The sequence below is a fragment of the Solanum tuberosum genome, unplaced genomic scaffold (assembly GCF_000226075.1).
Source record: "Solanum tuberosum cultivar DM 1-3 516 R44 unplaced genomic scaffold, SolTub_3.0 scf00245, whole genome shotgun sequence".
Lineage (NCBI taxonomy): Eukaryota > Viridiplantae > Streptophyta > Magnoliopsida > Solanales > Solanaceae > Solanum > Solanum tuberosum.
In genome coordinates this window covers 555,736-569,084 of record NW_006239167.1, presented here as the reverse complement: position 1 = coordinate 569,084, position 13,349 = coordinate 555,736, and the positions used below count along the sequence as shown (strand labels likewise).

Below are 13,349 nucleotides of genomic sequence, written 5' to 3'. Positions count from 1 at the left end.
TGGGGTGGGGGGTGAGGTTGGGTAGGGAGGGGTATTTCTATTAGGGGGTTGGGTAGGTAGGAGTATTTCTATTTGGGGAGTGGGGTCGGGTAGGGAGGTGGTATTTCTATTGGGGTGGTTGGGTAGGTGAGGTCTGTTCACGTGAGTTGGTGGAAGAAAAAATGGAGGGATTAGAGATTTTTTTTTTAATTAATGGGAAATAATTGAATATTAAAAGGATAAATTTGTTGCATGAAAGTAAGATGGATATAAAAGCGTGAAATACAATTACGATTCATAATAAGGATTGGAGGCTCTATACCAAAATGGACACGAATTATAAATTCTTTTAAATAAATTTGAAACAGTGTTTTTCCTTTATTAAATCATAGTGTAAGTATTTAAAACTTTTTTTCTTATTTATTACTATCTTATGGCCAAAATTAAGTCAATTAACAATGTCTTTCTCTATATATGCTTATTTTCTATGGAGTAGCAGTAAAAAAACGACGATTATTTTCTTCCTTATTTATTATGGAGATGCAGAACATAAATTTTTAATATATTTCCTCTGTTTTAAAATACTCGTAATATTTCGCTTTTTGAGAGTCAACTTGCTATTTTTTAAAAGATAGATATGATTCGATTTATTTGATATATTAAAATTAAAGTTTAGATATTTAAAATCTACACGGAAAGTATTATAAATTATAGTTTTTCTCATGCAAATATAATTTTAAATAATACATCATTATTAAATGTTGGTCAAAACTCATATCATTTGACTCTTGAAAATATAATGCATTAAAATGAGAGATTAAATAAATAGAAATCTTGGTTCACGAGATATAAGCTTATGATATGAGATCATCATAGATTTAACCATCAAATAATGAATTAACGGATGAAATCTTCATATATTTATGCATACAAATATATTTTTTTAATCTAATAGTCCATCACAAACTTCTTTTATCTACGTAAATATTCAAAAAAAAATATCTATTTTCCTTACTCAAAGTCGTGTCTTTAAAATGTGTTAACATCGATACTCAAATGGTCAACTTTTTATTTTGCAACTGTCCCCTTCTTGAACAGTTATCTATTGGCTACTCAATCATTTGAAAATTGTTGGTCCATCCCTCCTCAAGTTGAAGCATTTGGAGATACATTATTGCTTTATAGATTCTCTGGAGATGCGTAATGTCGTCAATCTTGTTTCTTTTTCATACAAGGGAGGGAAAATAGAAAACTTACTTCATTGTGGAGGCAAAATGTGTGAATCCCTATATGATTTTGTTCATTTAACTTAACTGGTGATGCTTTCACTTATACATACTACAAGGGGTAAGCAATTCAATTGTGCTTTAGCACTCCTCTATATCACTCTGCTTGTTTGCAGGATCTTCTTCATCTTATTATTAATGATTCGTCAGTCTGAAAGTGCTTTTGGTGGAATTAAATCCGTCTAACATCTCGGGTTACTTTAGTTCAGTAGTTGCTACACTTGTAAGGCTAAAGTTGACAATCAAGGTAATATATTAAACACAATATATCTTCTGATCGAGTCCCATGGTCTGTCACTATGACTCGTGAAATAGAAAGAATTACAATATCCATTCATTACACCTAAAACTAACCAGGATTTCAGTCTAAGCCATGAATACTCTCATGCACAGATACATTCAAAGTAAATGACAGGATTATGATGCTGAAGACATAACAATGAAAATAAACACTTCCAACAAAAAGTTCAATTTGATTTTGCCAGTTGACATATCCACCTTATTAGATGCACAAACATTAACCATTAGAAACATTACACTGGGGCTCATGTTATTATATATTCAGCCCTTCCAATTATCCTTTCGTTGCCTGATTTCACGCATGGCTTCAACAGGAGACTTGCACCCCACTTTATCCTGTTTAGCAAAAGCAAATTCCTTGTTAAAAGAGGCTTTGTAGCACATGAAGACAAGCATAATTTATCATTTTGTCGGCTGAGTCACACACTTCGGTCCTGACTCTATGCTAATTTATCATCTGACATGCAATAAAAGAGGTATTACGTACAGAATTATTGTTTACCTGAACCTCTGGAAGATCAACCCGCATGAATGGGTTACTCTCAAGTTCTTCCTGAATAGTCGATGGAATAGTTGGAAGGCCTACTCTTCTCTGACGCTCAGCCCATGCCAACTTTTGTGCAATTTTGGCATTGTCCGGTTCAACTGTTAATGCAAACTGCAAATTTTTTACTGTGTACTGCAAATCACTTAACAAACATTAGGAGTATCTTAGAGAGTATAGAATGGCTGCTAAAACCAAAAATGAGAAAGTCATGTTAGAGAAATTGGCAACACTACATGAACGAGCACCTACAATATGAGAGAGGCGTACAGTAATGCATTCAAAAATTATTTGTGGAAAAGAAGTTCAATTTCCGTGTTGGATAACATTCATGTATGTATGTTCAGATCACCTTACCCTGGAGTTACCTTTATTTGAAGGCTTGAAGCATGTGAATGAGAGCACTAACACAATGAATTTGTATTGATAGGAGAGGCAGGCAGGGTAATTAGAGAGGGGATGAGGGAGAATAAGCGGGAGGGTATTTTTATTCTGCCTATGAAGTAATTTTTCTCCTTTATCATTATTTTTTGGGGGTAGAGGAGGGGGTTTAAGTTCTCCTTAAGTTCAAATGCTCTCACTGGAGGTAAAAAAAATTAGATACAAGGATCTAAAGTCGGAGAATAATTCTGATGTAGAACAGCCGCCAGGAGGGTCATACATATACAAGTATTGGAATCAAAACTACTGAATGTGTCTACTTATCGGAGGTTCATTCGAAATGCAGCAGTGTCTTACAGTTGATGACATCTTTTCACAAGAGAAACCTTAGAATACTTGCACAGGCCAAATACATGTGATATACTACACACATTTGGAGAGAGCTTTTTGCATGTGAGTGAGTACATGCAAGGTGGTACTATATGAATTTTTTATTTGTCCTTCCTTCCAAAGTGTTCATCATACCGAATGCAAATAAACTATCATATCTGGTACACCAAGTCTAAAGAGGAGGAAAATTAAAGGAGGAACTCTTTTGATTAGTAAAAACGAGAAATAATTTCTCTGTGCTATAAAGATAAACTAGAGTTGAGGAGCTAAAGTTACTCTAGTCCTTAACACATGGACAAAGAAAAGGCAATTTAACCACAAGTTCTTCTCACTTTTTCACTCTTTTATCAAAGCAATTTTCACTCTTACTGAAAGTTGTACAAATGTGGCACATTAGAGAATCTAGAATCTGATCTGAGACCACTATATGAAGACACAGAATAACTCTTTTCTTTAAGAAAAAATTATAAGAGCATGCACACATTACCTCATGACCACAATATACCAGAGTTGGCTTTGGCAAAGAACCTAATGTCACACAGAGTGATTGATACATTTGTTCTGCAGTGCCTTCAAAAAACTTACCGCAACCAGCTATAAACTGCAAGACAAAAAGATGGAAACGTTCAGAGAAAACTATTTTGACCATCCAACAGTATAATAATACAATTTTTTGAAAGAGGCTGTCCGACCACAATAGCTCCTCCTGCTCGCATTGTCAGACAATCTTATGGTTTCAAATATTGGTTAGTTGCTTTGTATTCCACATTTAGCAAAACTTGCATGGAGTGGTTAGAGTTCCTATCATCTTCTCCCAAAATAAAACCTTTTCAAATCCATACACCTATATTCCAAGATAGAGCAGAGAAAGCTGGAAGAGGTAGACAGTGAACCAAATTGGGTTCAACCCACCACTTCCTTTCTAAATCTTGAGCAAAGTTATAGTGAACCACTTAAGGAGGTTGAATCTAAAGATTCTTGTGTTATCTATTGTAACACCTCAAAGTTGAGAGATATTTACCAGAAAAAAAGAAAGAAGAAGCAGATGGATTTGGCATTGTGATTGCAAGGTATCAGCCTAAAGATTTAGAGCTGCACATACAAAGAGGACAGAGGAATGAGAGTGAAATTGTAAATAAAGCATGGTAGGGATATTGATGATGAAGAGGAAGTGTTTTCCTCGGTGGGAAAAATAACTCGCCAGCAAGGGGAATCGAGGACCTCATCTTATTAATCGACAGGTACTCTTTTGATTTTGATTTATTTTGAAAACATGGATATACCTGAGTGTCTTTAAGTTGACTCTGCATATGAAGGGTGTTCAAGAAACCTCTTCTCTGGTTTATGCACCAGAAAACTTTATCACTTTCATTAAATTCTTATTCAATAAAAGATGAAATTTCATTAACTCTGTTGCAGTGTGTACAGCAAAAGCAGATACAAATTCCCATTGAATCCTGTAGGAAGCTAATTAAGTATGAGATTTTCAGCATTCTCTATATATTCATTTAACACCAAAATGGAGTAACCAGAGGCAGTTGAACTATTCTTCCTCATTCGCTCTGCCTTACGCTCAAAGCATTTCAAGTTCCTTTCTTTATCTCCATAACCTGTTCAATTTTCCCCTTAGAACAAAACTGGAAGAAAAGAAAACTCTCATCAATTGAACACTATCCATGTGTTAAGATGCCAGGAGCTACCTTGATCTCTGAATATACATTCAAGATCATATGTTGTTTTGATGATTGACAATCATTGTACAAATGACAATCTATGCACAAGAAGAATGACGGGAGAAGTACAAGAACCAGGTCCTTAACAGATCTCCAAAAGGAACTGGTGAAGTTGGCAACACTGCAGGGGAACTGCTCAGATTGAGCAAAACAGGAGATGGTTTTGGGTCACCAAGAAGAAGCTATTCCATGAGCACAAAAAAGAAAACCTTGAGAATTGATTACATTCTTAGTTGATTGTAGTAGGTGTTGTTTTGTATTGTAAGGGACTTCATTGACTGGGTAGAGTCATTGAACAGTCAGGCGACAGAGCCAGCAATTGAGAGTATTGTTGGGGAGAGGGGTAGGTACTGTTGGGAACAATTCCTTAGGTGTACAAAAAAAATTGTAACCTTCAATTACTCTAGTTTTAGTGAAGAGTTGAGGAAAATCCTATAGAGAGATAGGTCATGGTTTTTGCCTCTCTTGAGCAAGGAGTTTTCCACGTAAAAATCCTTATGTTTATTTATTATACCGCACTTCAGCTTCTTGCATAATTACTCAAAGAACCAGGTTTTTCGAGACAGTAGTCGCAGCAAAATAACAGTCTTTCTGCAATGATTTTCATCAGGAAGGAACACCCTTCCTGAAATAACAAACTATAAACAAACAGCAGCAATAGAATGATGAGAGCAATAATATAGGTAAAATGAATAGGTGCACCATGAATGACCTAAAAACAGGAAACAATGAGCAAAAAGTATGTGCTAGTTGCACAAGAAGTATAATTCTATTAAACAAATTCTTAAAGTAGAAAGCTTCTCTCGCCACAAAGCAAGATGTACCCTGTACAGGAACCAACTATTAATTAAGTTCTACGTGCTCCTAAAAGATTTAGAGGTAGAAACCTCCACTCACCAATGTATCCCCAGTAAAAACAGCAGGATCCTCTCCCTCTTTGTCAGTAACATAGTAGCTTATATGACCTTTAGTGTGGCTGAGAGGAAAAAAAAGCAATTAATTTTGTGAGAAATGATCGTGTAGGATAACGAGATGAGATACAATTCCCTATATGAGTCTATTACGTTCCAGAGATTATAATGGTATGTTTCATAAGATCCATCGAGCCTACTGCTATGCAAGAGATATTTCCAAAATGAGTAAAGCTTTTTTTCATTAGTATCAAGAGGCAGGGTCATCAAACAAGAGTATCCAAATAATGAAAGCAGTTGAGTCCTTGACAAAAATCAGTATTAAGAACATCAAATTTAAAAATTAGTAACGGAAGGAGAAAGTAAACAAACTTTAAATCACTTACGCTGGTGTGTGAAGAGATAAGATGCTGATGTCAACACCAAGGGATATCCTGTCACCATTTTCAACTTTATCTGTACAACCCCTCACATTATCAACTGATCCACCATAAATTTTTATTCCAGGAACGAGCTGCTTTATTTTATCATTTCCTCCAGCATGATCCCTGAAATGTGTTGTTGTTCATCAAGATCAGATAAATGCAGATCCCACAGATGTACCTAAATAGATGTTTACAGCATATGCAGACAAATAAATGTAAGATATCCTACAGTTGATTCGTTTGTCCTAAAACATGTGTTCCCATGGTGTGCTGTTCGACCTATGCTAGCCATGGATCAAGCTTGTGAATTGTTTTCCCCTCTTGGAATATGTGTAAACTAAATAACGTCCAGAGAACAAATGGAAAGAAAAAGAAGAAAACAGTGTAAATGACAAACCATCAGAAATGAATTAATTTTAATTAGATAGCGCTCGTCCTAAAAGCAGCTAAGTTACAATCACATACCCTCCTCAAACAAACCAACTACCAATCCACCACCACCACCCAAAAAAATAGCACAGATCAAACATCATTGGTTCATAGGATATTATCCTCGAAAGATTCAGTTCCCAAGTCCCAATTGACCCCCCAAAAACTGCTTCTTTGCTTTTCAAGACAATCTGTCTTCTGATCCCCCCAATACTCTAGGAATATTCTCCTTTGCACTACATTCAACACCTCAAGAGGAGGCCCTCTGCAAATTTGCAATTTCCAACTTTTCACTCTCACGTAATTGTGTCCATCTTAGTTGTAATAGCAAATATATTATTATAGCTAGATATTGTTTCGATCCGTATCTTATTTCTTTCTACTTGATTTATCAAACTATAAGTTATAAACTATTATACTATCTTTCCTAATTTGCATGACACACTCTCCGTTTTTGGATGTCCCAAAATGTTTGATAGTATTCAATTTTTCACAACTTTCAAGGATTCAATTATTTTGTTAAACTATTCAAATTTTAACTTAGATGTGATGTTATCTCTATCGAACAAACTTTCAACCATTATATTATAATAATTTCTTCTACCAGCACTAATAAAGCATATAAGTCAATGAGCATCTTAAAAGCTCTATGGCGTGTCAACAACGTCATATAAATGTGATGAAGAGGGCGTCTATTATCAACATTTTTTTCAAGAGAGCTGGCAAAGAATATCTTTCTTGGGCTGAAACAAGGAGAATTTGGGATTTCAAGTTCACAGAATGCCCAAATTTATCCCTATACTGATCTGAAGAAACAAAAGTAACCTGTTTTTAAGGAAAACTGATGCCATATGAAAAGCAAGCATGATCAAACGGTCCCACAAATCTTTTTCCCTAATTACAAGACAATATGTCATAAGCTTGCCTTTGCCAACAGTCGTCCAACAGTAGGCCAGGTTCAAAAACTCACGTGCCCTTATTTATAAACTTGAAAAATAGCAATTTCAGGATAATTCAACATACATCAGACTGAATTGATCATCCCCTTAGAATAATTTGACCATGTCGATAACAGCTTCTTGGGCATGAATACTATTTCAGCAATTACTTGCACATATTAAACTTCAAAATTTATATGATGACTGAGATACATAAATACTAGCCTAAAGGTATATCTGAATTGAATTATTGGTTTCAAACCTTCAACTCTCAACATATATTTTCAAGTTCATTTAATGAACAAACACAACTTATGAATTACACAAAAAAAAATAATCCAATTTCAGCTTCCAGCACTGTTTTGCTCAACTTTTAACTAAAATATTGTTCAGATGCCTACTAAGAAAGACTTAATTAGAAGTGTGAACAGACCAGTGGTGATGAGTGGTGAGAACAAACTTGAGGTCAACTTCGTTCTCTTGAGCAACTCTGAGGACCTTGTGCGGCTCGACAGGGTCTACCACCGCAGCTTCCTTAGTAGTTTCATCGATGATCCTGCCGAAATTCATGGAAATAGAAAAAAAAAACCTAATAAATAAATCTGATATGAATTAGAAAATCGAAATAGATATTCTGATATATAACATACATATAGGAATAGTTGTCATCTAAGCATGGGATGTGAAGAACTTTCATCTTCGACTCTGACTCCGGCGCCGATCAGATTTTACCACTTCACCTCTCTCAACTTCGATAAGCAAAGAGGACAGGGGACTAAAATGACGTGGATAGGTTCGAGCTTACACAGCGTTTAGCAAGGACCGTTTGGTCATCAAAATTATTGTGTCGAGTATTTTGAAAACAATCTCTCGAGCTCCCATCATGGACCATTTGGTCATCAAAATTATTGTGCTGAGTATTTTAAAAACAGTCTCTCGAGCTCTACAAGTTCACGGTGAGTATTTTGTTGTTGTTGTTGTTGGTCGTCAAAATTATTTGATTTTTTTCCCTTTCATTTGAAAGATTAGTGTCTGATAATAAAAATGTTATAGTCGTTTGATCATGTTTCATTATAAAATATGAAAAAATAAATTTTATTTATAAAGTAAAAAATGATATTTGAATTGGAATTACATTTGATCATAAGAACTAATTAGTGTTTTTTTAAATTTCTTATGAATACTTTTGAGCAAAAAAGAGAAAATACATCGATCGGTTTGCTTTGATTCAGTTTAGAATACATTATCAAAGATATATGCTTTGATTGGTGGTCCTTCGACAATCAATAGAACCAAATAAGAAATTTTTAGTAACTAAGGGACCAAGAAAGCAATTGCCCCCAACTGAATTAAGAGGTAAAAAGCCGCACCTCATAAAGTAGAACATCAGGATCATTTAAAACAAAGGTGGAGAATCGAACCCTCCTCACCATGAGTTTAGGCAATAACCAACCAACTAAGTTACTATATTTCCCGACACAAAACTAATCTGTGATTTTAGAAAAAAGGAATAAAAAGACAGGATAAAATACAAGTATATGACTCAATCCCCACCATGTCATCAAAATTCCTCATTTTGTCTACATCAGAGGACATAGTTTATCCTTACTCTTACAACTCGAGACAATTGAGCACTGATATTTTTGAATCATTTGATGAGAAAAGTGGAAGCATCACTTATTGCCACTTCCTTAAATAATGTTGGAGCAGTAGAAATATTTCCTCTAGTAGCTGATGAGACAACGAAAAAAACATCATCATTCATTGCAGCTCTATGGGCCAGAAATTGCTTTGTAGCCTTCTTTCTCCAGAACTTTAGCTATTGATATGTCTCCAGTCTTCACGATTCTCCCTTTCTCCTGCAAATGGAATTCAGATGTTAACTAGTGACAACTAAAATAATGAAAAGGTAGAGCCAAAATACACGTATAACACAAAAACTATTCCGTAAAGGGATTTGATATTCTTCGGCATCCTTTACTATTTAGTGACAAGGGCAAAAGACAAAGCAAACAAAAGTCAAACCCTGATTAACCAAGCAATGAAGACTCTAATAAACAATCCAAATCATGAGTACTATCAAAACCGTACCAACAGTGGGGAAAGCTTAAAGAAGATAAATACTACAAAAATCTTATCTATATAATATAACAGATGAGCATCATAATACAGCTACATCCTTAGTGTACCATTCAAGCTACCTAAATGAGGAAGATTACAGAATCAGAATGCAGATCATATGAAGAAACAAATTATATTTGGCAAATCTAGAATGTAGTGTTACTTGCTTTTAGAAACTTCTAAGTGAAAAAGAATAGTTCATTATTTCCTAATGCTGGTAAGGTATCAACCCTCTTCTACTTTACTTCTTATCACAAACCAAATCTAGTGGTCAATCTGTTTCTTTTCTGTTCAGCTTAGTTGAGTAGGCACTTGCTTACCATGATATGGATATACGTCGGCTTGATGAATTCTAATAATCGTAAGTAATGCGTAATCATCAACACCGAATTCTTTGGCGATAGAAGTCCATTTACTGCCTTTGCTACGTCTCGAAGTGCGTCAACATCTAAACCAGAATCAATCTCATCCAGTATTGCCAAGTCAGCCCCGAGAACCTGTATCAAACAAGAAACTTTAGAAAGCTCAGACACTTGTGACTTTCAGTCAAATGCTTATTATAGTTAAGAACAGAAACCATCTCTTCCTTCGATATAAAACTAAATTAAGTTCTATAATTTCAATATTCCGATCTGAAAAGTAAAGACCAACTTGAGAAGTATATTAAAGAAGTCATAATCATACAGTAACTCAAAAATTGGTTAACATAGACCCTAGATCATATTGGATACTCATTAAACAGCAGCCTTGAAACATAAACATTGATGTCATGGTCATGATTGGAGAAGGAAAGATAGGGAGCATGGAATACCGCTAGTTGCAGAATCTCATTGCGCTTCCTTTCTCCACCACTGAATCCTTCATTTACATTTCTGTTCAAGAAGTCTATCTTCATGTTGACAAGTTCAAGCTTCGGGGCAATGTACCCATAAAACTGCACATGAGAATTATCCAAGATTGGAAATACCTATCTGCCTCTTCTAGTTGAGAAACAATAAGGCATAAAATTCCCTATGATGGACGCTAATATTCATTAAATATGAAGGTCACATGTAGATACCTCAATTGGTCCCAGCTCTGGCAGTCCAAGTTTCCTCCTTTGAGCATTATACGCCATGTTAAGAAAGTCAATATTGCTTACTCCAGGTATGGCAACTGGGGACTGGAAGCTCATAAAAAGACCAGCAAGAGATCTTTCCTCAGGTTCCATCTCAAGTAGATTCTCACCTTTAAATGACACGGTGCCTCCTGTAATTTCATAATCTGGATGCCCAACAAGAACCTGAAACAATTCAGTCCATACCAAAAGTTCTGATCAAGGAACAACATTTCATTGCAAAGAGCAATCATGACCACAGGTGAGTTTGCAAGGAGACATATGGAGAAAAAAGAGAAGGTGAAGTTGAGAAACTAGTTTTGAGTATTTCATGTGAATAATGGTTCACTCACAAATTATTAATTTTTTCCACCAGAAACTCATGTCCTAATATAATCAACTTCCAAATACCCCTTTTCAGCTTGAACTTCAAAAACTTTTTATTTCCAATTCAACCAAATATTGTCCAAATGCCTACTAAAGACCAAGTAAAACAAAATGAGATGACCAACCAAAGAGATCATTCAAAAGAATAAAAAGGAATTTGTCTTTTGTTATAAAACATAAGGGAGACGAAGAAACATAGAATAGCCAAGGAAAAGGCATATGCACAAATAACATCACCCAAGAACCAAGATCAATTACAATAATCAATAATACTATTCCAGATGTGCAAAGAACTAGGTAAGTGTGAAACAGGAGAGAAAATAAGAGCTATTGGGGCTTAAATTACTATGTTTCATGTCCTAAAAAGAAAAAGAAACCAAAACCTAATTACAATAGGAATAAATGAAGCTATGTACTATAATTACACATTCTAGAATATACAATTCTACAAGGATTCTAACACTCCCCTCAAACTGGTGAATACAAACTATATGTCCCACGCTTGCTACATATATAATCTGTTTTGGGACCAGCCAGGGACTTGAAGAATATATCTGCAAGCTAGTCAGTCATTTGACCGCACAAACCTCGTGACGACGTCTTTCTCTCAGACAAGACAAAATGACAATCAATCTCTAAGTGTTTGGTCCTCGTGTGAAACACTAGATCCAATGCAATGTGAAGTGCAACTTCATTTTCACACACAAGTTCCATTTCCTTAACCTCTCCAAGATTTAACTCATTGGTAGTTGCTTGATCCACATTAGTTCACATGTCGCCACCGACATATCTCAATATTCTGCTTCTACACTATTGGGGTTTATATAAGAGAGAACTCGCCTTGATTATTCCCTCAAACTATTGAAGTTTAAATAATATGTTTACATGTCCTAGAAAAAGGAAATTAAACTTAATTACAATAGGAGTAAGTTAAGCTACCTATTTTAATTACACATTCTAGAATTTCTACAAGGATTCTAACATAAGAAAATTCTAAAAGCACAATAACAGATCCAAGGAAAACAAGAAAAAAGCACTCACCTTAGCAAAGGTGCTCTTTCCAGAACCATTCTTACCCATTACAGCATGAACCTGTTTCAATACAATACATAGTCAGAACTTGGACAATTATATTCTGCTTATGTCCATGCCAAAAGGGATGGGTAAGCCTCATCTCATTGGAAAAATAACAAAAACTGGAACAAAACTGAATAAGAAAAAAGAAGAAAATTTGTTGTTAATCTTGTCCAATTGACCTTTTATCCCGTTTATTGCTCAATTTTTCCAATATAAGAAAACAAAGAAAATTGTTGTTAATGTCGAATTCATCTAACCACTTTTCCAGTACTACCAATTTCTTAAATATACACAAATTTCCTCCCATTTTTCCTTCCACAGAAAGACCAACATAAATCACTAAATTGAATTATCAAAAAATACAACAAACTATATTCCTACTAATTCAGAACACACAAATACTTAATAGCTTCGGTATAGCTATCGATTATAACTAAACTTCAATAGAACTATGAAATACCTCTAGAACTACCAAATATAGCTAAAAATTTGGGTACAATTATGAAATATAGCTAAAAACTTGGGTAAATTGATCATCAAATATAGCTACAACTTAGGTAGAATGATCAAGCAGAACCATCAATTGTAAGTAATAACTCAGATAGAATTATCTAATTCATGGAAAGGAGATTGAATACCTCGCCTTGGCGGACAGTGAGGTTAACACCATTGAGAATTTGCTGCTTTGACTCGACTATGACAGCGCATAGGTCTCGGACTTCAAGTAAAACCTTGGGCGAGTCATCACAGCGGTCGGTGGCGGAAGACGACGGAGACTCGACGCTGACGGTGGCTTTCACTGTAAAAGTGCAGCGAACTCCGGGAAAACAACGGCGATGTGAAGGGAAGAAAGAGATGTTGTTTTTGAAGGAGAGAAGTGGGGAAGTAGAAGAACAACTGGGACTGAAAACAGCCATAGGAACAAGTTTGATAAGTGGAAATCCGTTTAACGACTTCTGAATTCTGATTGCATCAAGCTCACTTTTTTCAGACAAAAACGAAATAAAAACAACGAAACAAAAAAGGGAGCCCAGAGTGCACTGGGCGGTCGAGGAGTATTCTTTGGGTTTATCGTGATTGGGCTTTGTTGGACTAATATGGAAAAATTACCTAATTACACTTACTTCATTATCATATATATACTTATTATTATTTATATTTTTAAAATATTACGTATCTTACTATTAATTAGTATATTCAGAAAAATACATTTAGATACATATATTTTTGTTACCAAATACACTAGAATAGGAAGAGAGGTGATCGAGATTCGTTATGTATCTCAAATATATATGAATCACATTAGATACATAGTAGATACATGTATCTGTATATATCTTGTGGGATTCACA

The 13,349-nt window shown here is 35.0% G+C and overlaps 2 protein-coding genes across 3 annotated transcripts; both read right to left on the bottom strand.

Moving 5' to 3' along the window:
- Window positions 1-1,500: 1,500 nt before the first annotated feature.
- Window positions 1,501-8,148, bottom strand: LOC102584437 (hydroxyacylglutathione hydrolase cytoplasmic-like). Of its 2 annotated transcripts, NM_001288170.1 has the most exon segments (9): window positions 1,827-1,843; window positions 1,845-1,853; window positions 1,855-1,900; window positions 2,068-2,244; window positions 3,368-3,481; window positions 5,511-5,589; window positions 5,911-6,072; window positions 7,750-7,872; window positions 7,967-8,013. In NM_001288170.1, coding segments are annotated over 9 exon segments (774 nt in total).
- Window positions 8,149-8,661: 513 nt separating this feature from the next.
- LOC102591937 (ABC transporter I family member 6, chloroplastic) lies at window positions 8,662-13,055 on the bottom strand. Its single transcript, XM_015313364.1, has 6 exons — window positions 12,636-13,055; window positions 11,962-12,012; window positions 10,498-10,719; window positions 10,249-10,371; window positions 9,758-9,934; window positions 8,662-9,175 (listed from the first exon to the last, which is right to left on the bottom strand). Exons 1-6 carry the CDS (start codon window positions 12,912-12,914, stop codon window positions 9,089-9,091), a joined length of 939 nt encoding a protein of 312 aa, XP_015168850.1. The 5' UTR covers window positions 12,915-13,055; the 3' UTR covers window positions 8,662-9,088.
- Between the last annotated feature and the right edge of the window lie 294 nt (window positions 13,056-13,349).